This window comes from Nymphaea colorata, chromosome 2, assembly GCF_008831285.2.
Source record: "Nymphaea colorata isolate Beijing-Zhang1983 chromosome 2, ASM883128v2, whole genome shotgun sequence".
NCBI lineage: Eukaryota > Viridiplantae > Streptophyta > Magnoliopsida > Nymphaeales > Nymphaeaceae > Nymphaea > Nymphaea colorata.
Genome location: NC_045139.1, coordinates 5,120,704 through 5,147,162, shown reverse-complemented (window position 1 = coordinate 5,147,162; position 26,459 = coordinate 5,120,704). Strand labels below are relative to the sequence as shown.

The 26,459-nt window shown below is 36.6% G+C and overlaps 1 protein-coding gene across 3 annotated transcripts; it reads right to left on the bottom strand.

Annotated features, from left to right (window-relative positions):
- Positions 1 to 4,008: 4,008 nt before the first annotated feature.
- LOC116248693 (uncharacterized) lies at positions 4,009 to 20,569 on the bottom strand. 3 transcript variants are annotated; one of them, XM_050075843.1, is made up of 8 exons: positions 20,395 to 20,569; positions 20,194 to 20,280; positions 18,629 to 18,802; positions 17,656 to 17,820; positions 17,045 to 17,098; positions 15,913 to 16,059; positions 15,249 to 15,365; positions 4,009 to 4,501 (listed from the first exon to the last, which is right to left on the bottom strand). In XM_050075843.1, exons 1-8 carry the CDS (start codon positions 20,533 to 20,535, stop codon positions 4,238 to 4,240), a joined length of 1,149 nt encoding a protein of 382 aa, XP_049931800.1. In that variant the 5' UTR covers positions 20,536 to 20,569; the 3' UTR covers positions 4,009 to 4,237. The 3 variants fall into 3 exon arrangements, with proteins under 3 accessions (XP_049931800.1, XP_031477484.1, XP_031477345.1); XM_031621624.1 differs by lacking the exons at positions 15,249 to 15,365; positions 15,913 to 16,059; positions 17,045 to 17,098; ... (2 more) ...; positions 20,194 to 20,280; positions 20,395 to 20,569 and adding exons at positions 5,639 to 5,785; positions 6,705 to 6,761; positions 7,233 to 7,397; ... (1 more) ...; positions 10,545 to 10,631; positions 10,748 to 10,928 and having other exon boundaries at positions 4,009 to 4,618; XM_031621485.2 differs by lacking the exon at positions 4,009 to 4,501 and having other exon boundaries at positions 14,750 to 15,365.
- Between the last annotated feature and the right edge of the window lie 5,890 nt (positions 20,570 to 26,459).

The window sequence follows — 26,459 nt, the reverse complement described above, 5'->3', positions numbered from 1 at the left end:
GTCATCAATGATTTTTTATACTTCTAGGTCCTTTTCACAATAACTTTGATGTCCCAGGTCAATGATGTGGAAGATGCTTTTGGGATTAGATGACATTACATATTTTATCAAATCTTCAATATTTTCTCAAACACAACACTACATTTAGAGTAAAAAAGATGTTTTAAGCTAAAACGAAATGTATCAAGAATAAACATAGCTCTTAGATTGATTACCTCCAGTAAAGGCGTCAGAAACGGTCAATCCTCATACTGATGAGCGAGTCCCTTGCTCTGTCATTTCAAAACAAAACATCACTTTTCTAGTGCACTCCAAAAATCAAATAAATTTTTGGAGATGCAAACACCTCTCTCTCCTAATAAGCTTGACAATTATCACTAGTCAAGTTTGGGCTAATGTGATATTAAGATTGGGTTTCATAGTCCATTTAGCGTTTAAAGTATATTTTTCATACAAAAATCAGATTTTGATCACATTTGCATATGACTTAAAAATCATAAATCGGATTCGGATATAACTTAAAAGTCGGATTCAGATATAACTTAAAATTTGGATTCAGATCGGATTCAAATATAACTTAAAAATTAGATTTCGGATACAGTTTAAAGTCGGATTCAGATATGGTATAAGTTTTTTTTTTCTCTTCTGACTTTGAATCTGAGTCCAAATCCAAATATATGAATATTCAAATATATGGTAAAAAGTATATTCAATCTGAATCCGATCAGTTGACATCCCTGATGACAACTTACATCTCCAAAATTTCATAGGGCTGTGGTTTTTACAAGGCAGGTTGACTGCAGAGCAAACAGAGCATCTCAAGGGCACAGCACTTGCTGAAAATATAATGTATTAGAATGTTAGATCTCTTTTTCTAAGTAATGGTTATGATTTCCCCACGTTACGTGCGCAACATCATTAGAAACAACTGTAATATCAAGTTTGAAAATCATTTCTCATAAAACAAATTTGACTTGTATAAAAATACTGAAAAGTATTGTTCGTCAGGTACAATTTTTCAACATGATATTCCGTCTAAAAAATTTTTAGCTCGCCGCCGCCTCAAATGACCCACCTAGGCTTCTATTCTTATTGTATGATGGAAACTTGAGCCTTCTACAGCATGTCGTCAAACATGTTGGCTTTTGGAGCCTAAAATTTCCATGCTCCAAGACCTGTCTGTTTCAAGTTGCAATCGTCGACGAGACTACGACGAAGTTTCTCTTGGAGACGACGATATATATATATATATATATATATATATATATATATATATATATATATCTGTGGGCATCGACAGGCAGACAGTATGGGGATGAAGCATTTTTCGTGAGATGGAACACGTCAAGCAGCAGAGCTACGCTCTCTTTCAATGTTTGGTTGAGAGAACATCTCACTGCACCCAATGTTACTGCCTAGAGCTCAATGGACTGCTTACTTGGCCATCGGAGACAAAGCAATGGGCTGAAATCTTTGGTGTTCCTCTAGCAAAATCGATGTTTTGTTTGCGGTATGTAGGAGAACAGTCATCGTTTACTCTTACTATGCAGGAAATTACCCAAAGAAATGTGGAATTTCATTTGAAAAAAAAATTTTTGAGTGCCGAGTAACAATGGGCAACTCTCTTATCGAAAGCTAGCAGTGGTGGATCGAGAGAAAAGTTAATACGAAGTGGTTGAAAAAAATCATATGGATAGTATCATTCCTATGGCCATTTGGGTCCTCTGGAAGCATCAGAATGCGTTACTCCATGACAATGAGAATGGTCGCTCCCTTGACATAAGCAGGATATTTTGGAATGGTATAAAAAAAACATGCTTAGTAGTCCCCCTTGGACTAAATCTGCTAGCTCGCAAGTGGAATGTTGGCAAAATTCATCATTCGGCCAGATCCATGGCCATCTTTTAACACAAATCAAATTGCAAAAGATCTCTTTGCTAGGAACAACAACCAAATCTCTCCTCTCGCACTCTCAAGAGGGGGTTAAAAGGAACAAGGAAGAAGACAAAGATTTACGTGGTTCGGAGTAATAATCTCATACGTCCACGGTCGCACAGATCTTTCACTATTCACAATCAGATGAACACAGACACTCTCAGAGAAAAGACACACCCCCAAATGAAAACGGCGGCTCCCCTCACAACATAAGGATTAGGGTAAATCCGTATTTGTATAAAATAACATAAATGCTCTTATATAAGAAAAATTTTCGTCGGGGGGTGGGGGAGGGCATATGAGTGTCCAGTATGGATCAAGTTCCATACACCAACACTCATGTGGTGGAGCTCCTGTATCTGATGGTGACATGCCATGTGTGCAGATTTTGGGAAGAAACCCTGATTGTAGTACAATCAGCCTCTTGGGTATTCATTTGATGAAGAATAATTCTCAGCGAGAGTCTGGCGCGTTTCCTCATGATCTGTTATAGATTTCATGACTATATCTTCGTAGGTCTTGATTGAATAAAATGGTGGGGAGCGTATCTCCCAGCTGTGTTGATCCAAAACCCATTGTTATGGGGGTGACTGGGGATACTTTTCTTTCGGAGACATTTATCATTCAGTCTCTCTGCCCCAAAAACTAGTAGAGAGAGAATCATGAAACACTAACACTACATTTATCATACTCCATGAACGTGCCCCAACTTTAGGGCGGATGCATGAAACAATATGTTCCTGTTCCCATTACCAAACAACCCATAAAATGAAGACTTGGTTGTTTCATGGTACCTTCTGAAGCTCGTGAGAAATAAATGAGCCCATGAAAAGTGGAAGAGCTGAAAATTTTTTGTTGGAAGGGCATACCATAAGCATATTTCCTCAAACAAAATTATTGGAAGCAATCGTAGCGTGACTTAATCATCCCCAGGTCAGCAGTGTTCTTTTATTACAAATCGAACAGGTCTGGCATCGATAAGAGGGTGTTGAAATGCCGTGGATCCTTCTCTATCAGTTCAAGACAATTGGAGGCATGGCCTTTTAGCATTAACGTGGTAACCCAACTCCAAAAATTATAGCTTACATGTAAAATTTTAAAAAATTTTGTTTATCCTATATAAAATTTTGAAAAATTATATTTTGGTCCCTATTAAAATTTTGAAACTATATTTTGGCCCGCTCGTGAAAAATTTATGATTCCAGAAGTCAAACGAATGTTTAAAATTCATGGTCTTGCGATGGGATTCCAGTTTGTCATCAAATCCTTCATGTCTGCTTCAACTTTTTGTAGGTTCATGCAAATAGACCATCTTCCACTGGCTAAATAGGTGTTCTCATAACCTTAAAGAGTTCATTAATGGTTTTAGTAGCGAACAGTGCACCTGGGTACATGCCTTTCTTCTTCTTCCTTTTCTTCCTTTCTTTCATTTACTGTGTTTTGCTCTGCTTAGGCTCATATATGGCTCTTGACTGCTATGGTAATTGTCATGCATCTTTTGGCAGAACTCCCTCTAATCATTGTGGTAAACTTGTAGTCAGCACTTGCTATTGATAGATCGCATTTTGATTACATATTTAATAGATAAAATTATTCTCGAGTCACTTCTCACACTCTCAGATGTTTTTTTGGGTGAGCCGGAAAGAATCTTATTCACCAGCCCAAGCAAGAAGCCAAAGCCTCCCCTTCCTTCTGTATGCCCTCGAGGTTCATAGTTGCGTTATAATTGAGTGTTCCTTTTGACTGAAAGTAACATTTGCCACCGAAGAGTAATACCCATGAAAATTAAACTCAAAACTAGTATTTCACTGACCCACCAGCCTTCAAAAGGTGAAAACTGTAATCACAACTGAAGCTGACCAGTGTTAGTCTTAATTTTTTGATGGACAATTTTCTTTAAGATCATGACCGACTTTGAAGGAGTAGGAAAACAACACCAAATATGAAGGAAATAATCAAGAATGTAACGACTCAACCCACTTTCATATTGGGCTTCGACTCTTTGTCCTACATATATCAACCCACTCACTAGCAGTTTTTGTTTCGACTCAAAGAATATAGGAACCAAAACAACCAACCTTTTTTACAATCCCATTTATAAGTTCTTAAACAATGACAAGCTCCTTAAAGTGGGACATTAAACATTACAGATAAACATGAGTCTAAAGTGCTTAAATGATCACATCATGTATATGTGAATAGTTGTCATAGGTGAACATGCTGACATTATTGTTGATAATCAGAGGACTTTTAGAAGCCAAGAGTCCGCTACTAAGGGTGTAAGTACTGCAGTGAAACTCTTTCACTGGCATATATCGCTTTTGCCTGGGCCTCCGAAGTAGATGACATATCCATCAGTGGCCGTGATGCCAACATTATTGATATCATAGCAGTTCTTCACTTCTGCAACTGCAACTGCAGCAGTTGGCTGGACAAAGGCATTGGTTGTTGCATTCAAACATTCAATGTTCTTCACAGAGCAAGATATGCCATCGCCGCCTTCGCTCGAAAAATGGCCGCTTCCCATCTTGGTGGCCAGGCGGGGGCCGTTGGCCGGCCGGGCCACCTCTCCTCCCCATTCCAGTAAATTTGCTGCGTCTGCAAGGGTTGTGAAAAGACCACCGGGCCAATAGCCCACGTATATGTCCTCATATTTCAGCCACCAGTTGCCAGTCTCTGCATCCTATGATATGACAGATAATTTCATCAGTATTTTTCTTTGATAGCAACTTTTGTTTTATGGTCCCCTTCTATGTTACACATGGATCTCAATATATATAATTTCAATCGAACATTCGTCATGAACTGTTTCAAAAGCATGGATATGAAAAAAAAAACAAATCCAATTAACAAATCGAATTGGATTCAGATTTATCAAATAACATTTGATCAAATTTGAATATAGATAAATATTCAATCAGATTTGGATTTGCATCAGATTTAGTTTCAAATAAACATTTCAATGCTCTTACATTTTGAAAACTGCTTCAAAATTCAAATTCGGATATAAATGTAAAAATTAAATTTGGATCAGATTTTTTATTAAGATTCAGATCTAAATATGATTTTTTTTTTTTTGTTCTGATTTGAATCTGAATTCAAATCCAAGTATGTGAATATTAAAAAAAAAAAAAGACGTGGTTTAAGAGTATATGAGATGTCCTAGTGTCTTATGGCATTGGGGGTATAGCAAAGTCTTTCAAACCAAATGTGGGTCTTTTTTTCAAAAGAAAACTTGGTCCATAAGGCCCATCTGGCAAATAGAACAACTTGTAACTATTCCATGAATCTACTCTAAAAGTTGGATAGATTGATCCGTAAAACAGTTTTAAAGGTATTCCATGAATTTGTCGCTATCTTTAATAACAGTTACAACAGTTACAGACTTTTCCGTTTGCCAAATAGACCATAGAGTTATATATGCTGGCTCCTTTTGAACCTTTTGCTACTTTGCTAGAAAAATCTGCACTGCTGCCTCTTGCAGGATTCAGAGGAGTTTATAGGTCCCATATCAAATTTTGGACGCACTTCCAAGTTCCAATTGGTAATATGTTCATTAATTGGTCAATGAGTTCTTTGATCAACTTTATTGACAGTTTACAAGGCATCAACTTTGTATTTAAATTTTCGAATTCAGAGAAAAAGTTGTCATTTAATTTTTTTGTCAAGAAAAAATACTACAGAAAAGAACAACAGTACTCACTTTGAAGACTAAAAGGTGGATGTATACTTGTTCGCCTTCGTATGCTGACACTGGGGATATTGCCATACCAGGAGATATTTGATTACTCACTTGAACGAATCCGGCGCACTTGAGATTGTAGCATCCTGTGCTTCCGTAATCATCTCTCTGCAATTACATAAGGTTGTTTTGATATTATATGACCTAAAGTTTCAACAAATAAGTTTCTTTTATTTGAGCGTATAAACTTATTTACCTATATCAGTGGTGGAACTAGAAAAAAATTTTTGGAAGGATACTCATTTGCAAATTTCTGGAAAAAACCTGCCCCTTTCTAGTTTCTTCAGGTTCTTTGTAAAAATGAATTTTAATATCAAAACCATTTATTAAAAATCATTTTCTTAAAACATTGCTTTCACATGACACTGTTACACTATTTCAAAGGACGTCATCCAAGCACTACCTTAGACCTTATCAATGGAAATATCAACAGGGGCTTTGAGTTATCTCTTCAACTTGATCAATTAGTAAACTATATGAATTAATTAAAACTCTGATCAAATTAACTCAGATATATTTATAATAAAGTCTTGCATTAAAGTCTGAGGCTTGCCACTTTGTACCTAAGCTTTTTAATGGTCTTGTACTCTAGAGGGACGAGAAGTTGAGCAAGGGCTTCAGCTTTTGGCGAACAGTAGGAAACCCGGCTTAGCAGGAAACTAGTTAAGAGATGACCTCATTAAAAGGGCATCTATGATTACTTCAGATTTTCCATCTGCAGCTTTGATGTGGCTGATGTGACAAAAGATGCTCTATAAGATTTATAGTTCATCTAATAAGTAAGCATCATAAGTCAGATAAGGATTGTCACTTGACATTCTCATTTTACAATTTTGCATTGAGAAAATGTCTTTAGTGAGAGAGGGCCGAATCTTGAATTGATGAATCTCAAATCCTAAGGATCTTAGATTTAATAAATTAGATAAAAGACAATCAAACATGGGTCTACAAGACACAACTGGGCCACAAAAAGAAAATCTTTGCGAGAGAAATAGAAAAAAATTGTACAAAAATTGAGAGTGCTTACCGTCCAATACACGAACAGCCTCGGCTGACTGTCCCCCCCATATAAGGATGGAAATACCTGGCTTTCAAAATGTTGTTGTTAGTGCAATTTTTTCTTTTAAAAGATTTCACTGCATAAATGAGCATGTTAAAAAAAGCAACGATGTGGATTTAGGAACTTGAGCTCAATATCTAAATAAGAAGACTCGTTTGTGTCATGATGCAAATCTCTAGCTTTTTGGGTGGTAAATGCTCTTAAAAGCATATCCGTTCCAGGTGAGCGGCAAGTGAGCGGAAGGTTAACAACCCATTGTTCGAACAAAAAAGCCTGAAGGCTTTTTTTATTCACCTTGCCTCTGTGGTCCTATGCTGCATGGGAGCTTGGGTGGACACTGTACCACCTTCAACTCAACAGAGCAACCCTATCTTTTGCAGCTTAGGAAAGTAGTACCTACTAAAATCAAACCACGGATGTACCATCTACGCATATCCCACTCCAATCAGGTATGCTATGTCGGATCCCTTCAAAACAAAGATAGAATGAACTTACGTGCCAACCAACTTCAATGGTGTTCAAATTTGAGGCATCTGCGTCATTCATGACCCATAGTTGAGCTAAACTGAACTCTTCATCTTGCCCTTCCGTCTGTGGGTTCCACACGTTGAATCTTGCTTGGGTTCCGTGAAACACTCCACGTTCATACAAGTAGGCGTGCTTAATGTTCCACATGCATAGACCAAGTTAGTAGCCATGACCATGACCATGTCTGTGGTAGCCGATGGAGGGAGAAGCTGGGAAAACTCTTTTATTGGAAATACTGAAGTCCCTTTTTAAAAGTTAACAAATGAGAAAAGTTACTAGAAAGGGTGGGGGCGGAGAGGAGATGGAGTTGTGTGCATAACCATATGCATGCAACAAATAGACAAATAGAGAGAGAGAGCTGGGAGTATCTTAGAATTTTTTTTAGATGAAATGTACTTTATAGTCTTTTTACTCTCTTTTGCAATCTCATTTTTGTCATTTTCAAAACCTTCTTTTTGCACTATATGAGGGGCATATTAGTCATTATACATCCCTGTGCATGTAACCAACTTATTGCAGAGGGAGAGCATAAGATGTGTGCTTCTCTTATGACCATAACACAGAAATCGGCCTCCTAATTTAATTTATTATACAAAACAATGTCAATACCTTTGATAAAGAGGATTACCATCCCTAACAAGGGACCATGTGTTACGTGCTGAGGAAATGACCAAAATATCTTTATTGAATAAATAGGAGACCCTTTTCAATTTTTTATTTTAAATTTACCAAAATACCCCTCCAGTAAAAGGTGGGGGCATGCCTTCCTATATTAGCGGCATAATATCAAAAGTCTCTTCCCATAAACAACACGTTGTTTAAGAGAGGGGTATTTTTGTCATCTTATATCAAAAAACAACGTTTCCTCTCATTGGGCCATTCTTCGAGAATTCTCCCAAAAAGGTTGAATGCATGTCTATTAATTTTTAAACGTTGGGGTGCGATTTGTTATTTGCCCAGATGCTAGGTGTTTTTGTGTGATTTTCTGAAATTTACTTAGGACCCTTTTTGTCCATTCATCTTGACAAGTCATGTTTTGAAATCTGGTTTCCCAACATTTAATTGTGAAAAATTAGGTAATGAAGCCTATCCATATAAGGAAGAAAAAATTCCATTATTTTTTTGGAAAATGAAGTAAATATTTAGCCTGGTAAATGTTCATCTCCTTCAATGATTTGCATTACTTAATTCTCATATGACAGGTAAATGCAATTTAAGGGGCATTTGTTTGTGCAAATAAGCACCATGGTTTTGAGATTTTGTTTTTCTTTTTCAAAAAGAAAAATGTAAGATTTTGTCAATTGTGCATGTCACACTACATGAAATGATGAAATCACAAATAACATTTTTTCGACCCCATTTGATAAGGAAAACTTTTGTTTTTGGCAAAAAATTTCACTAAAATGTTTTAAACAAAATATGAATGCCTTAGTATGTTAATAAATACAAATTTAACATCAAACATATACTAATTCAAGTCGTTTCTTTAAAAAAATTATTGGTTTGTCTACTACTAAAATTTTTTAAACAGCATATATGCCTTTTATTCTTTTGATCACTATAAAAACATTACTAAACTCAAAATAAGAATAACATAGCATATGTTTCCCACTAAAACATTCTTAACATCATATTTATGTTTGTATATCTTACGGAAAAAAGTTAACACTCACTTTTGGACAGTCTGGTTTCTATTGTTCGTATATATATATATATATATATATATATATATATATATATATAAGAAAATTGAAATTTATCGGCAATCTTTGAGGCTTGATGGTTAATTTTTTTTATTTTTTATCACTAAAGCTGTTACAAAAAGTGTATTCTCTTTAAAAACAGTGGTTAAACAATTGACCATTGCAAATACACATTTTAAGATGGTTTTTTAGCAACATAAAATAAAAAATAACCATCTAGCTACAGAGGTAGCCGGACACACAGCCAGCCACAGAGATAAAAGAAAAGAAAGAAGATCGAAGAGAGTAATTCTTTTGAAGATACCTCGTGAACGTACCCCTTTCGATCAACAAATTTGGAGGTAAAAAAGGGTGAGATGGGGCTTGGAGCCCTTGGGACGGGGACCGTGCCAGGAGGGCATCTACTTCTCCGCCAATCTGCCTTGTGTTCTGAAGTCTCCCTTCTCGCTGTCCCTCCTGCATGTGAACTCGGTTCCATCTGCATGCATATCCATTAGTTTTATCCAGTAAGCCAATCATCAAAAGGTCAATAATTTCCAACAGAGCTAGCCCGCTTCCTTGTATCTTCAAAATTCAAAATCTCTCTCTCTCTCTCTCTCTTTCTCTCTCTTTATTCCTCTCATGTATAAAATAATAGATAATACTAAACCAACATATTATGTACATGGTGCATGAAATGTTATGTGTTTACGTGTATGCATGTAAATGCATTCACACAAACATACTTCATCAACATATGCTTGATAATGTAGTTGCAGTAAATTTATTATTGAACTTTGATTTTGGGATTATATTGTACATATTATCGATAATACGTGGATGTTATAGGAAATTAAAGATGCTATTGCATATATACGTTACGCAACTATTCTTTGTGAAAAGAGAATATTTGATCAAAACCTGGGAAAAGTTCATTCCTAATCAAGTCTCAAGACACTGGGTTTAAGAATCTCGTAATTAATTGACTCCCTAATTAATTAGCCTCCAAGTAGGGGAGGTCAACCTAATCTAGCCAAGACAACCTAAAGGCCAATGGGCTCAGTAAGCCTGATCCGGTCCAACCAAACCTTTTCGGATGTGCAGGAGGTTAATATTAACCCGCCACTCAAAAAAAAAATCCAAATTTATATACACCTAACAATTTGAATGTCACGATCCAACCAACTATGCTACTCTCCTTGCAGTAGTAAAACCAGAAAAATTGGTTGGAGGAGTACTTGTTTAAAAATACTCAAATCTAGTGGGGCATTTATATATGTGTGTAAGGATAAATATTTAAGATTCCCATTTAAAACAAAAAAACTTTTAAGAGACTGTGTGGGCAGTTGCCCACACCAGTCACCAAGTCCTGTTGTCCGATCAACTATGCTATGCCCCTTGCGGCATCCAACCAAGTGCAGAAATCTACAATAGAGATATCTTTGCCCATGTGGTTTTGTGCGTGAAACTATATGGTCCCTCTCGGTTTAAGATGAAAGTAACTGTTAGGGAAAGACATTCTACTAATCATTCAGGAAAAACTAGATGGATAAAGAAAGTGAAAGAGTAAATAAAAAATAAAAAAAGAATACGGAACCTGGATCGTGTGATTCTTAAGTGCTGGATGGCCGAAAGCTGGCTGGCTGTAAATGTCGATGCAATCGATCAATTCTCCATCTTCTCTCTAATTAAACATTAATATTGTTGTAAACTTTAGATTCTGTAACAGTTAGATGTTCATTCTACAATCTCTCTAAGAATATAGATATTGAAAATAATACGAATGATTAGAAACGCGACCTTGATAGTCTTAACAGGAGGCTTCTCAGGATATAGCATTCCTCTCGATCCCTTGCTTGATAGATCTCTTGCAATGCATGCTGTAAGCTCCAAAAGCAGGAGAAATAAGAGAAGCATCGACTGCTTTCCTGCTGAATCCATGTCCTGAAATATGGATATGCAACTGAGCAGTGCTTTTGCTTCTAAGTGGGCATGCTTCAAAAGGGAACATGCAGGGTATATGTAGATTGGTTTAGAACATCTATAATTTGTTCACCTCCATTTTTCTTAATGACAATAAGACTTGAGACACGCGTTGGGTCATTGATTTTTTTCCACTTGTCTTATTTTGAGAATCTTCTTCCTGCTGAACTCGTCAAACTATCCAGGTCAAGATGATAATAAATATTGACTCAAGAAGAAGAAGATATCTGCTAGGGGGCCATTTTAGTAATGTAATAAAAAACATGTTATTTATAATCTTTTTACTTTTTTTTTATTTTCATTTTTGTCTTCTTAAAAAGCTTTCTTTTCTATGTGAACAGGGAGTGTTTTTTTGTCATAACCATACTGACACACAAAAAATTAATACACCAGTATGGTGGTTATAACCAGGTTCCAATATATGCACCAATAAAAAGTAAGTGAGAGTTGGGGTATTTAAAAAAAAAATTAAAAGAAATGTCTTTTTTGGTTTTTTAACTTTATTTGATAGATGATAAAATAATTAAGAACCGAGTAAGACATGCTAAGTCATCAAGGATTTTTCTACTTCTATTACTATCAGGATCCTTTTCGCTGCAACTTTCACGATGTGTCACAGGTCAAGATGATGTGGAAGATGCTATTTGGAATTAAGTGGCTTTCCATATTGATACTGACTGATTTAGGTAGTGACAACGTACATCTCCGGTTGGTATATTCAAATTTCAAAGGGCCGTGGTTTACACGGCAGGTTGACGGCCGAGTAAACAGAGCATCTCAAGTTATTAGATCTCATTTTCTAAGTAAAACTTATGAATTCCGCACGTTACGTGCGCAACATCATTAGAAACAAGTGTAATATCTGAAACAAGTTTGAAAATCTTTTCTCATGAAACAAAATCATACTTACTATCTTTTGAAAAAAAAATAATTTGACATGTATAACAAAGACTGAAAAATATTGTTCGGTCCATGTACAAATTTTCAAGTCGCTGCCTCAAATGACCCACTGTCTATTCTTCTTGTATGACGGAAAATTGAGCCTTCTACAGCACGTCGTCAAACATATTGTTGGCTTTTGGAGCTTGAAATTTCATGCTCCAAGGACCAAGACCTGTCTGTTTCAAGTTGCGATCGTCGACGAGACTACGACGAAGTTTCTGTTGGGAGACGACGATAGCTCGCGATATAAACACCACATATATTATCTTGGAAGCAGCTCTGTGGGCCTCAACAGGAAGCCAGTATAGGCATGAAGCATTTTTTGAGAGATGGAACACGTCAAGCAGCAGAGTTACACTCTCTTTCAATGTTTGGAACCCAATGTTACTGCCTAGAGCTCAATGGACTGCTTACTTGGCCATCAGAGACATAGTAATAGGCTGAAACGTTTTGGTGTTCCTCTAGCAAAATCGATACTTTGTTTGCTGTATGTAGAAGGAGAGCAGTCATCATTTACTCTTACTATGCAGGAAATTACCCAAAGAAATGTGGAATTTCATTTGGGAAAAAGTTTGAGTGCCGAGTTACAATGGGTAACTCTCTAAATTTAAGAGAAAAGCTATCTGTGGTGGATCAAGAGAAAAGTTAAGACGAAGTGGTTGAAAAAAATCGTCTGTATAGTATTATTCTATGGCCATCTGGGTCCTCTGGAAGCATCAGAATGCATTACTCCATGACAATGAGAATGGCGGCTCTCTTGACATAAGCAGGATATTTTGGAATGATATAAAAAACATGTTTGGCAGTGCTCCTTGGACTAAATTTGCTAGCTCGCAGGTGGCATGTTGGCTAAATTCAGCATTCGGCCAGATCCATATTCCATGGTCATCTTTTAACACAAATTCTTGGTATATACTGTCTGTAAAGAGTCATTCTCAAGAACTGCAAAAGATCTCCTGTGATCAGACACCAATCAGGAATTTATAGCAGGCGGAGATGAGATATTAGTATTCTTCTAGGTAACTGGAGGAAATTATTCCCTGCTCTGGGAGGCAAAGTGCTGATGATATTTAGCCCTTCGTGGAGGAAAATTGTGTAGGAAAAACTTAGTTTTGAGACATCCTGAAGGTATGAGGGCTGACTTCCTGATGATGAGATGCCAAGTCTGCAGATTTTGGGAAGAAACCCTGATTGGAATACAATCAGCCTCTTGGGTATTCATTTGAAGAAGATGAATTCCCAGCGAGAGTGGGGTGCGTTTCCTGATAATCTGTTATAGATTCCAGGGTGTATGCCTTCTACTTGTTTTCTTTTGTTTGATTCTTTGACTGTATCTTCTCAGTTCTTTGATTCAATAAAATGGTGGGGAGCCTATCTCCCAGCTGTGTTGATCCAAAACCTAATGTTATCGAGGTAACCAGGGATACTTTTCTTTCAGCGACATTTAATAATGCAAACGCTCTACCCTATTAATAATGCAAACGCTCTACCCTTAAAAATTAGTACAGATTCATAAAACACTAACACTATGTTTATAATACTCCTTGAATATGTCCCAACCTTAAGGGCCAATATATGAAACAATATCTAACTATTTTCATTACCAAACAACCCATAAAATTAAGTCTTGGTTTTTCATGAAGGTGGGGAGAAATAAATGAGCCCATGAAAAGTGGAAGAGCTGGGAATTTTTGGTCGAAGGGCATACCATAAGCATATTTTCCTTAAACAAAATTATTGGAAGCAATCGTAGCATGATTTGATCATCCCCAGAGCAGCAGTGTTCTTTTATTACAAATCAAACAAATCTGGCATGGCTAAGTGGGCGTTTGAAAGGTCGGGGATCCTTCTCTATCAGGTTCAACACAATTGGAGGCATGGCCTTCTAACATTAACATGGTCACCCAACTCAGAAATTATAGCTTACATGTGAAATTTTAATAAATTTCATATATCATATATAAAATTTTAAAAAATTGTATTTTGGCCCCTATTAATATTTTGAAACTATATTTTGGCCCTCTCATGAAAAATTTCTGGTTCGGGAAGTCAAACGAAGGTTTAAAATTCAAGGTCTTGTGACGGGATTCCAGTTTGTCATCAAATCCTTCATGTCTGCTTCAACTTTTTGTAGGTTCATGCAGATAGACCATTAAATCGGTGTTCTCATAGCCTTAAAGAGTTCACTAATGATTTTAGTAGACAACATGCGCCTCGGTAAATGCCTTTCTTCTCCTTTCTTTCATTTGCTGTGTTTTGCTCTCCTTAAGCTCACAGAGGGCTTTTGACTGCTAAGATAATTGTCATGCATCTTTTGGCAGTGTTCCCTTTAATCATTGTGGTAAACTTGTAGTCAGCATTTGTGTTGATAGATCGCATTTTCATTACATATTTAGTGGATAATATTATTCCCGAGTCACTTCTTTGCCACTATCAGATGTTTTTTTTGGATGAGCGAGAAGGAATCTTATTCTCCAGCCCAAGCAAGAGGCCAAAGCCTCCCCCTCCTTCTCTATGTCCTCGGGGTCCATAGTTGCATTACAATCGGCTGAACTTACAATTACTTCTTTTAACTTGAGAGTAATGCCTACTACTGAGGAGTAATACCCATGAAAATTTAACTGAAAACTAGTATTTCATTGACCCACCAGCCTACAAGGTGAAAACCTGCAATCACAACTGAAGCTGACCAATGTTGGTCTTCATTTTTTTTATGGACAAATTTCTCTAAGATCATGACAGACTTTGAAGGAGTAGGAAAAGAAGCCCGAATATGAAGGGAAGAATGTAACTGCTCGACCCACAGGTTTCGACTCTTTGTCCTATAGATTTCAACCCACTCCTTAGCAGTTTCTATTCTAACTAAAAAAAGATATGAACCAAAACAACTAACTATTTTACAATCCCATTTATAAGTTCTAATGACAAACTCCTTGAAATGGGACATTACATTACAGATAAACATGAGTCTAAAGTGCTTAACTTATTACGTCATATGTATGTGAATAGTTGCCATAAGTGAACATGATGACAACATTACTGTTGATAATCAGAGGACTCTTAGAAGCCGAGAGTCCGCTACTAAGGGTGTAAGTGCTGCAATGGAATTCTTTCACAGACACGTATCGCTTTTGCCTGGGCCTCCGAAGTAGATGACATATCCATCAGTGGCCGTGCTGCCAACATTATTGATATCATAGCAGTTCTTGACTTTTGCAACTGCAACAGCAGCAGTTGGCTGGACGAAGGCATTGGTTGTTGCATCCAAACATTCGATGTTCTTCACAGAGCTCGATATGCCGTCGCCGCCTTCGCTCGGAAAGTGGCCGCTTCCCATCTTGGTGGCCAGTCGGGGGCCGTTGGCCGGCCGGGCCACCTCTCCTCCCCATTCCAGTAAATTTGCTGCGTCTGCAAGGGTTGTGAAAAGACTACTAGGCCAATACCCCACGTATATGTCCTCATATTTCAGCCACCAGTTACCAGTCTCAGCATCCTATGACAGATAATTTCATCAGTTTTTTTCTTTCATAGCAATAGCAAATTTTGTTTATGATTCATTTTATGGTTCCCTCCAACCATGGATGTCAATATATCAAATTTGAATCGAACATTTAATTGAACTGTTCCAAAAGCATTTGATATGAAAAAAAATTAATTTTCAATTAAGAAATCGAATTGGATTCTTATTTAAGAAATAACATTGATCGAACTCAGATATGGATAAATATCTGATCAGATTTGGATTTGCATCAGATTTAGTTTCAAATAAATATCTCATATTTAATTCTCTTATATTTTGAAAACTGCTTCCAAATTCAAATTCGGAAATTTGGATCAGATTTTTTCTTTAGATTCAGATCTAAATATGGTTTTTTCTTGGTTCTTATTTGAATCTGAATTCAAATCCAAGTATATAAATATCTGAAAAAAAATAAGGTTAAGAGTTTATCAGATGTCATTTAATTTCGAATTGAGAGTAAAAGTTGTCATTTAATTTTTTTTAAAGAAAAAATAATATAGAAAAGAACAACAGCACTCACTTTGAAGACTATAAGGTCGATGTATACTTGTTCGCCTTCATATGCTGAAACTGGGGATATCGCCATACCTGGAGATATTTGATCACTCACTTGAACGAATCCGGGGCACTTGAGATTGTAGCATCCTGTGCTTCCGTAATTATCTCTCTGCAATTAGATAAGGTTGTTTTGATATCATATGACCTAAAGTTTCAACGCATAAGCTTTTTATTTGAGCGTATAAACTTATTTAGCATATGGTTTTCAATATATTCACCGCGCTATATCAGTGATGGAACAAAAAAAAATTTCTGGAGGGGTACTCATTCACAAAATACTCATATGTATAACAGAGTAAATATTTGAAGATGTTAATATGAAAATAAAGAAACATCAGTGGCAGAACCAGAATTATGGTTAAAAAATATTATCGATTTGAGTTTCAAACTTTAAGGAGCTTTCATATGTAAAAAACTAAAAATTAATGAAATTTATATACATAAATAAAATAAGTTTAGTAGGCTGGTGTAGGCAATTGCCGAGCCAACTACAACATGGCTTCGACACTAGCTGGTGTGGGCAATTGCCGAGCCAACTACAGCATGGCTTCGACACTAGCTGGTGTGGGCAACTGCCCACATGTGGCTCGCCCATTGCAGGGTATATTATTTTGACAAAACGCACTTTTTAAGATCACCGAGAATCTCAGGTCAGTGTCAATCAAACACAAGCTTAATCTGCCACTGCCACTTGTTTCTTTGAGTACATTCATCTTAGACCTTACCATAAGAAACATGAAGAGGGGCTTTTGAGTTATCTAGTCAACTTGGTCAATTAATGGACTATATGAATCAATGAAAACTTTGGTCAAATTTACTCGGACAAATTATATTAAAGTATTGCACAAGTTCAAACATTTTGCGCGTTAAGTTTTTTAGAAGAATTGGGTGGAATTTTCGGCATAGCATCTTTTTAAGTCCATGGACACTTGAAATTCACATTTTATATTTTTTGCATTGAGGAAAGGTCTAATCTAAATATCAAATATGAGGGAGGGCCGGATCTTAAATTGATGGATCTCAGATCCTAAAAAATTGCAAGAGAAATTAAAACAAAAAAAAAAATGAAGAAATTGAGAGTGCTTAGTGCTTACCGTCCAATACACGAACAACCTCGGCTGACTGTCCCCATTTAAAGATGGAAATACCTGGCTTTCAAAATGCTGTTGTTAGTGCAATTTCTCTTTTAAAAGATTTCACTGCAAAAATGAACACCAAAAAAAGGGAAAAGGGAAGAATTTGGATTTAGGAACTTGAGTTCAAGATCCAAATAACAATATCTGGTTGTATCAGGATCCAAATCTCACAAGCATGATAGTTAAATGCTCTTAAAAGCATATCCCTTTTAGGTGAGCATGAGACAGGTCGAGGGTCCGTTTCATTCTTCGTCTTTCTAAGGTCCAATAATGCATCGGAACCTAGGTAAGCAGTGGGCCACCTTACCCTCATCTTTTTTCGCTCAGAATAGTAGTACTCACTGGAATCGAATCATAAATGAGCCATCTATACGTATCTTTCTTAAGCCTGGACATCGGGCCAGGCCACTGACGGGTACCTGGTACATGGCCCGACTTGGGCCCGAGCCTGACGCAAAATAAAGGGCACCGGGCCGGGTGCCCAAGCTCAATCTTACTCGACCAGCTATTGTACACCACCCGAGGTTTTAGAAGCAGACCCGTTCAAAACAAGAATAGAATGAACTTACATGCCAACCAGCTTCAATGGAGTTCAAGTCTGAACTATTTCCGTCATTGAGAACCCAGAGTTGAGCCAAGCTGAATTCTCCGTTTTGCCCCTCAGTCTGCGGGTTCCACACGTTGAATCTTGCTTTGGTTCCATGGAACACTCCACGTTCATACAAGTAGGCGTGCTGATGCTCCACATGCATAGACCAAGGTCCAGTTAGTAGCCATTATGGTCGCTGATGGAGGGATAAAACGGGAAAAAATATTTATTCGAAACAATGGGGGACAGGCCAACACCGGGCGGCCGAGGGGGGAAGATGTAGGCGGAGGGGGGAAGGGGGAAGAAGGAGAGGAGGAGGATGGGGGACGGGAAGAGGAAGAGGAGGATGGGGGACAGGCCAACACCGGGCCGCCGAGCCGGGTACCGGGTACCCACGGCGGCCCGGCCTCACGCCCAGGCCTAATTAAAGTCAAAACATGATCAACATAGTACAGGTTTTTCTTAAGATCGTATTTATACAAGTATATCATACAATAGAAATTTAACTCCCACTTTTGAGTGGTCAGCTTTTTATAGTTTAGATCTACCTAGCCAAAGTTATCCAGCAGTCTAACCAAAGTTATCTGATATATGATATATCAGGATGGACTGCTTATAAAAAAAACAAGAAAAAAAAGATGATAACATCTTCATCATTCAATATTAGTTCTCTCTTTTTTCTCTCAACCATCTATTTTCATCGGTTGAATAGCTTGGTTAGGTGATTTGGATAAATATAATCCCTATTCATTCAATCATATATATATATATATCAGCTATCTTTGTGGCCTGATGGTTTTTTTATTACTAAAAACTGTCTAAAAAAATGCAATCTGTTGTCCAAACAATTGATCGTTGCAAATACATACACTTTTTACGATGGTTTTTAATAACATAAAATAAAAAAATAATTATATATCAGGTTGATTATCAGAAACGGCAATTGAAGATACCTCGTGATCGAATCCCTTTCTATCAACAAATTTGGAGGTAACAAAGGGTGACATGGGGCTTGGAGACCTTGGGACAGGGACCGTGCCAGGAGGACATCTACTTCTCCACCAATCTGCCTTGCCTTCTGATGTCTCCCTTCTCGCTATCTTTTCTGCACTTGAGCTCGGTTCCATCTGCATATCCATTAGTTTTATCACCAGTAAGCCAATCATCCAAAGGTCAATAATCTCTCTCTGTCTCTCTTTTATATATATATATATATATATATATATATATATATATATATATAAAATACATAATACTAAACCTAAACCAACATATTATGTAAATGGTGTATTAAATGTTACGTGTGCATAAACGCATTCTCAGAAACACACTTTGTCAACATATGCTTGTTAATGTAATGGCAGTAGATTTATTATTAAAATTTGTATTTTGCGTATATATTGTTATTATTTATATTATCGATTATATGTGGGTGTTATAGGAAATTGAAGATGCTATTACATATATTCATTGTGCAAGTACTTTTTTCATGTGAAAAAGGAAGGTTTGATCAAAACCGGAGCAAAGTTGATTACTAATCAATTCCCAAGTCATTGCGTCTAACAACACTAAAATTGACCCCGTAATTAACGGGTCTCCAAATATATTGGTGAGGTCATGCTGTCCTGGCCAAGCACAAACTACTGGGCTCAGTAAGCTTGACCCGGTCACATGAAACTTGATCGTCTAAGCAAGAGGTTAACAATCTACAGCTTGAAAAAGACTTGAAGGCCCCCTTATTCCACCTACCTCCCATGACTTGCGCTGAAGTAATACACGTAGGTGGGATACGACACACTTGTCAATAGGGGTGAACACGAGTCAAGTCAAGCCCGAGTTCAATCAGCTCGAGTTCGGCTCAACTAATGAAACCTCGAGCTCTACTTGACTCGAGTTTGAGAATAGCTCGATAGAAGCAGCTCGAGCTCGAATCGGATTAAGGCTTGACAAACTCGTTTAAATAGAATTGATATTCATAGTTATGTGTTGAGTTCGAGCTCGACTCGATTAAGGCTCGACAAACTCGTAAACTCGTTTGAATATATCAATTTGATTAAAGCTTGACAAACTCGATTAAGGCTCGAGTTCGACTCGGCGGTTACGTGATGAGCTCGAACTCAACTTGATTATTTGAATGAGTTGACTCATGAACTTGAGCTGGACTCGTTAAGCAAATGTCTCGGCTCGAACTCTTCATGAGCCAAGCTTTAACGAGTCGAGCTCGACTCGTTGTTCACCTCTACTTGTCAATTAGATTGTCGGGACGTCATCAATTAAGGTCCAAAGAAGTAGCAGTCAATGAGAATCAAATAGGTGACATGCTTTCCACCTGCTCGACCAGCTATGTTACACATTTTAAAGCGTTCAACCAAACAAATCTACAATAGAAATCTTTACCCATCTGGTTTGTGTGTGAAAATACATGCTCCCTGAAAGTAAGTGTAAATAAAAACAAATTCTAGTAGGTATTCAGGTCAAATAAATGGATATAGAAAGTGAAAGAGTTAAAAAACAGAACCTGGATCGTGTGATTCTTAAGTGCTGGATGGCCGAAAGCTGGCTGGCTGTAAATGTCGATGCAATCGATCAATTCTCCATCTTCTCTCTAACCAAACATTAACATTGTTGTAAACTTTAGATTCAGTAACAGTTAGATGTTTCATTCCACAATCTCTTTGAACATGATAATGAAAGTAATGTTAATAATCAGAAACTCGACCTTGATAGTCGTAACAGGAGGCTTCTCAGGATATAGCTTTCCTCTCGATCCCTTGCTTGATAGATCTCTTGCAATGCATGCTGTTAGCTCCAAAAGCAGGAGAAATAAGAGAAGCATCGACTGCTTTCCTGCTGAATCCATGTCCTGAAATATGGATATTTAACTGAGCAGTGCTTTTGCTTCTAAGTGGGTGAGCTTCAAAAGGGAACACGCCGGGTATATATAGATCGGTTTAACATCTTTAATTTGTTCAAAAAGGTTGGTAGACGTCCATTTTTCTTAATGACAATAAGAATTGAGACACGCCTTGGCCGTTGGGTCATTGATTTTTTTCCACTTGTATTAGTTTGAGAATCTTCTTCCTGCAGAACTCGTCAAAATATCCAGGTCAAGATGATAATAAATATTGAGTCAAGAAGAAGAGGATGAAGAAGGAGAGACAGAGAGAAAGATTGCAGGACATCCAGTTTTGAGAGTAAACGAAAATATAAAAATAATTAAACGTATAACAATATTTTAACATTGAAAGAAAAGTTATAAATTGTGATGTAAGTGTCACCCTTGAATCGGTCATGCACCAAATCAAGTCACCTTAAAATCGGTCATGCTGTCCCTACCCATATATATATATATATATATATGCATATATATATACATATATATATATATATATGCATATACATATACATATATATATATATATATACATATACATATATATATATATATATATACATATACATATATATATATATATATATATATATATATATATATATATATATATATATATATATTATAGTCAACAAGGTTTTTTCCACTTCTATTATTTTCTATGACTTTCAGGACAATTTCCACAATGTTGTGCTGATTAGATGACTGATTTAATTAGTGACAGCTTACAGCTCCCGTTGTTATGTTCCGACTTTCTAAGAGCCGTGGCTTACAAGGCAGGTCGACCGAGTAACGGAAGTTTCTCAAGGGGAAGGCAATTAATGGAAAATATGATGCATTAGATTATAAGATGTCATTTTCTAATTAGTAAATTGTTATTAATCACCTATGGTTAGGCGCAACATCGTTAGAAACAACTGTAATATCTGAAACAAGTTTCAAAATCTTCGTTCATATCCTCAGCCGGACTTTGCGAGGGTCGACCCTGATTCGCCCGGAATCTACCTGACTCGCCAGACTCGGTTGCATTAAAAATTTTCCCTTTACTCTATGTTGTAAGAATACATTAAAAAAATCATTATCTGACTTGGCCGTGTTCATGAGTCAACTCGCTGACCCAGTGACCCGATCATCTCTTGATCTGAGTCCAAGTCACGGGTTTACTAACTATAGTTTATTTCCAGTCAAGGTCTACTACGACGAGGTTTCTCTTGAGAGACGAAGATAAGATGCAATTAAACACCTCACATCTTGGAAGCAGCTTTGTGGACTTCCACTTAAAAGATGGTACAGGATTGGAGATGTCAATATATCCAATTTGAATATGATATCCGACTGAACCGATCCAAAAAAATCGGATATGGAAAAAAAAAATTAATATCCCATTAAGAAATCGGATTGGATTGGGATTTAATAAATGACATCCGATCGGATTCGGATTCAGTTATATATAAATATCCGATCGGATTTGGATTTGGATTCAGATATCTTGTATTTTTGAAAATTGGCAAAATCCGATTCAAAATTCGGATTTGGATTCAGATATAAATATAAAAATCGGATTCGTATCGGATTCAGATTGTAAAATTGGATTTCAGATTTGAATATGAACTTTTTTTATTTGAATTTTAATCTGATTCGAATCCGAATATGTGAATATTTGAAAAAACGGATATGATTAACGATATATCCAATCTAAATCCAATTCATTGACATCCCTATAAAGGATGAAGCATTTTTGTTAGATGAACACGATAGGGGCAAAGCGAAGGCCTCTTTGAGTGTTTGCTTGAGAGAACATCCTTTAAACCCAATGTTATTGAGAAGACATAGTTTTCTTTTGGCGACCTTTGGACATGCAGATTCTTTTAAGAGACTGTTTGACAAGGACGACTGCAAAATATTGTTCTACCTATCTACCAGAAATATTGTTATAGATTCATGAATCGCTATATTATAATACTTCGTATGTGCTTCCATTTTTAGGGTAGATACGTGAAACAGTATGTTGCTATTCCTATTGCCAAACAACCCATAAAATTATAGTCTTAGTTGTTTCGTGGTACATTAGGGAGATGGCAAGAAATAAATGAGCCCACAACATGTCGTAGAGTGGGGAATTTTTGTGTTAAGTCTTTTACTTAATTCTTGAATAGATTCTTCAATATTTTACTCCATTGATATTCTTCAATATTTTTGTTCAATAGCTAATCTCTAAGATTGTGAAGTTTAGTGTCAAATTTTAGCAACAATTCTAATAACTTTAAGTATATTTTCTCGTGTCTTGATATGTTTCTAAGAGTTAATACAATACATAAGATCTGCTGCATTTTGTATTACTCTAGTGAACTTACTCCTTCCAAACACATGAAATGTTGTGGCCTGATGTTATTGTCTATGTATATCGAGTTCATTTGCGCGTATGCACACCATGAATGCGTATCTGAGTTAACTGCATAGCATTTGGCACTTGTTTTATCAGAAAAATGAGATTTTTCGAATGGTCATGTAGGAGGTTCAACGTTCAAATCCACATGTTGTCTTTTTCTTTAAAAAATAATTTTTTTAACTCAAGCCAATCTTCCAGCCAAGTTCCGAGTTTTAAGAGCTCAAGCCGAGTCAAGTTCCAACTAATGAAATTGAACTCGACTAGAGCTCGAGCTTGAGCCGAGTACAAGTTTCTTTCAAGACACTCTTCGAGCTGGCTCAGCTCCGCTCAAACTTGGCTCATGAACTTAAACTCCAATTTCTTGCAATGAAGGCCGCTTAGTTAGAAATTTACCTTATGGCATTTAAGGAAAAATTTTTGTTCATAGTTTTTTTACCTTCCTTTCTCCAGAGACGCTATTAGTATTTCTAGTTTTTCTTGTAGGACCTCACTTTTGCCTTACGATATTCACAATGGTTTAGGGTGAGCCATCTCAGCCTGATGAGGAATCGAGCTCGGTCCTTACCACAGCCCGTATTTATAACCCGAGCCCAAGCCTTGCCCAGCCTTACCTAATTATAATGAAAAATATGTTAATATGGTATAGAAAAAAATAATATAATGTATAAATATAATTAATTATTATGTTTTTAAAAAATAAAATAATGTTATAACCAAGTTAAGTTATCAGGTTGGTTCGGGCCTACTTGACAACCAAATCTAGGGGCCAAGCCCGCTTCAGGCAAGGTCTAGGGTGTCTGGTCCAATGCCCACCCTCACTCATGTTGGGGTATGTATATTTTTCATGCCTCAAATTACCAGACTGCCCTTCTACTTAAAAGAAGATACTCTCCTTTAAGGGCAAAAATGAAAAAATAAGTTGCTTTTTGGGAAATGACCAAAATATATACCCTTTATAAGATGACAAAAATATCCTTTTCCTCGGGCAGCCGGAGCCATATATTAGGAGCCGAACATGCAAGCCACTCTACAATTTTGCTGAAAAAACAACCCTAGGTTAAACAACTTTATATCTTTCCAAAATTAACCTTTAAGTGAAATATCAATAATGCGATTTGTTTTAAGATTGTTTTTCACTTTTATGGTAAAAAAATGGCATTATTGATATTTCCATCAATTTGCGTGATGTAATGTGGGAGGTAAGCCCCAATATCATTTGATACTTGTGAGTAGGGGTGAATGCGAACCGAGTCGAGCCCGAGTTCATTTAGCCTTAGCTCGGCTCGACTAATGAAACCTCGAGCTCGAAAATAGCTCGAAGGAAGTAGCTCAAACTCGACTCGGCAATTACGTGTTGAGCTCGAACTTGATTCGATTACGGCTCGATAAACTTGTTTGAATAGAATTGATATTCATCGTTACGTGTTGAGCTCGAGCTCGAGCTCGACTCGATTAAGGCTTGGCAAACTCGATTAAGGCTCGAGCTTGACTCGATGGTTACATGTTGAGCTTGACCTCAACTCGATTATTTGAACGAGTCGATTCATGAACTCGAGCTCGACTGTTAAGCAAATGACTCAGCTCGAACTCGTTCACGAGCCGAGCTTTAACGAGTCGTTGTTCACCCCTAGTTGTGAGAAAAACTTGTAACTCCTCTGTATCAGAAAAATCACAAACTTGAGGTCCTTTTTAGTATTATGGCCAAAAGGTAGGCACTCAGATGGAAATTCCATGATGAAAACCTAATCCTAAGAAGAAGAAAAAAATATGTAGCTAGCTAATCATGATGCCTCATACCAACTTGACTTTTGATGCTTCAGTCAGATGCTAACTCTAGCTGTCAAATATAACTTGTTGGCAGACATTAGTGATATTGACTGTTGACCTTCCATTCCCCTCTACTTGAGATGAAATGATTTCACCCATTCTAAGCTTTGATATATTTACAAATGGCCCCCAGGTTTATAAAATATCTGAAAATCACATTTTTTCTTAAAAGTGTTTTCCCTTATTTGTAGTTGTCTGTAATTTGTTTATTTTTTTGTATTAAATATTTTGAGAGACCTTACTCACAGCAGCTTTGTATAGGAAAATGTACTTTTAAGAAAAAATAATTTGCCGTTAATAGGAAAACAAAACTTTTAAAAGAGAAAGAAAATCTCAACAATATATTATTCTAAGTTGATTTGGGCCATCAGCAGAGCCTGGATTTTTTTTGTTGGGGCCTGTTATATTTTTTGAAAAGTTTTATCAGGTGCTAAATTGAAATTTCTTGAAATATTATCTACAAAAAAAATTCAAAGGGGGCCATCCGACCCCCTTGGCTCTGCCCCTGATCTCGATGCATTTTCACTTTTCCACCTAAAATAAAGGTGAAATTGCATAAAAACGTAAATTGTAAAAACTCTTTACTAAAAGATTCTTTATTACAGATGAGATGGTATTTTTTAAACATATTTTAGCTATTCTCATTGGATTTTCAATTACTTTGAACGCTCAAACAATTATTTGTATTTTTTCAAACACAGGTGGCTACTTTTAAATACTCCAGTTTTTTTTTTTTGTAAATTTCTCTTCATTTTTTTAATTATTTTTTCAAAGTAGCTGTACATAAAGAGGTGACTTTGTTTCTAAGCTATAAGAACATTTGATATTGCTTTATTTGCATGCTACATTTACTTGCATAACAAATTTAACCCAGTAAAATTTTGCCCCTATTAACTCTTTATAGTTGGTAAGAGACATCAAGCCATCCATTCTGACCCGATCCATTCCATAACTAGCAATTCCAGTCCAATCCATTCCGACCCGATCCATTCCCTGAGCTAGTGTGGGCAGTTGCCTACAGGCCCTACACCTACACAGACACATATAAATGGGTTTATGACAAATTAGTGCCTCATTATTTTCACTATGCACTTGAGGGGTTGAGATTTTTTGAAACATCTAAATTAAAGAAGGAAATAAATTCCAAATATGTTGAAAACGATCCCAATTTCATCAAAATGGAGAAGGAAAATTTGCCATGTGTTTACCGACACGTTAAGTGTGAACCTTGTTAATTAGAAGCTCATTAATTTGCTTTCTTTTTTCTGATATATAATATTAGCATTATTCTTGGTGCTCATGTAGATATTTTTTTAACACTTCAACTTATATTAAGAAATTTTTAGGAGTCCTCGATCACATCATTTCTAGTTTAAAATGTCAACGTTTTTTTTTCCTTTTGGGGCCTAGAGGATAATTCGATGTGAATCAACTGAAATTAATAGTTTCATACATAATATAAATGTTCAATGTGATCATAAGAGTAAGCGTCATTAATGGTTTTTCATAGTGTAACCGGCCGACTATTCGGTTGTTGAAAGCCCAGCCATTAGTTCAATTCTTATGGGTTTTATTTCTCTGTACTGCAAATAGTAAATGTGCAGCACTTTAGTTGACAGATGTACCACTCTCCGGTAACATTAATGGTTTTTTTTATGCCATGTGATGCAAACAT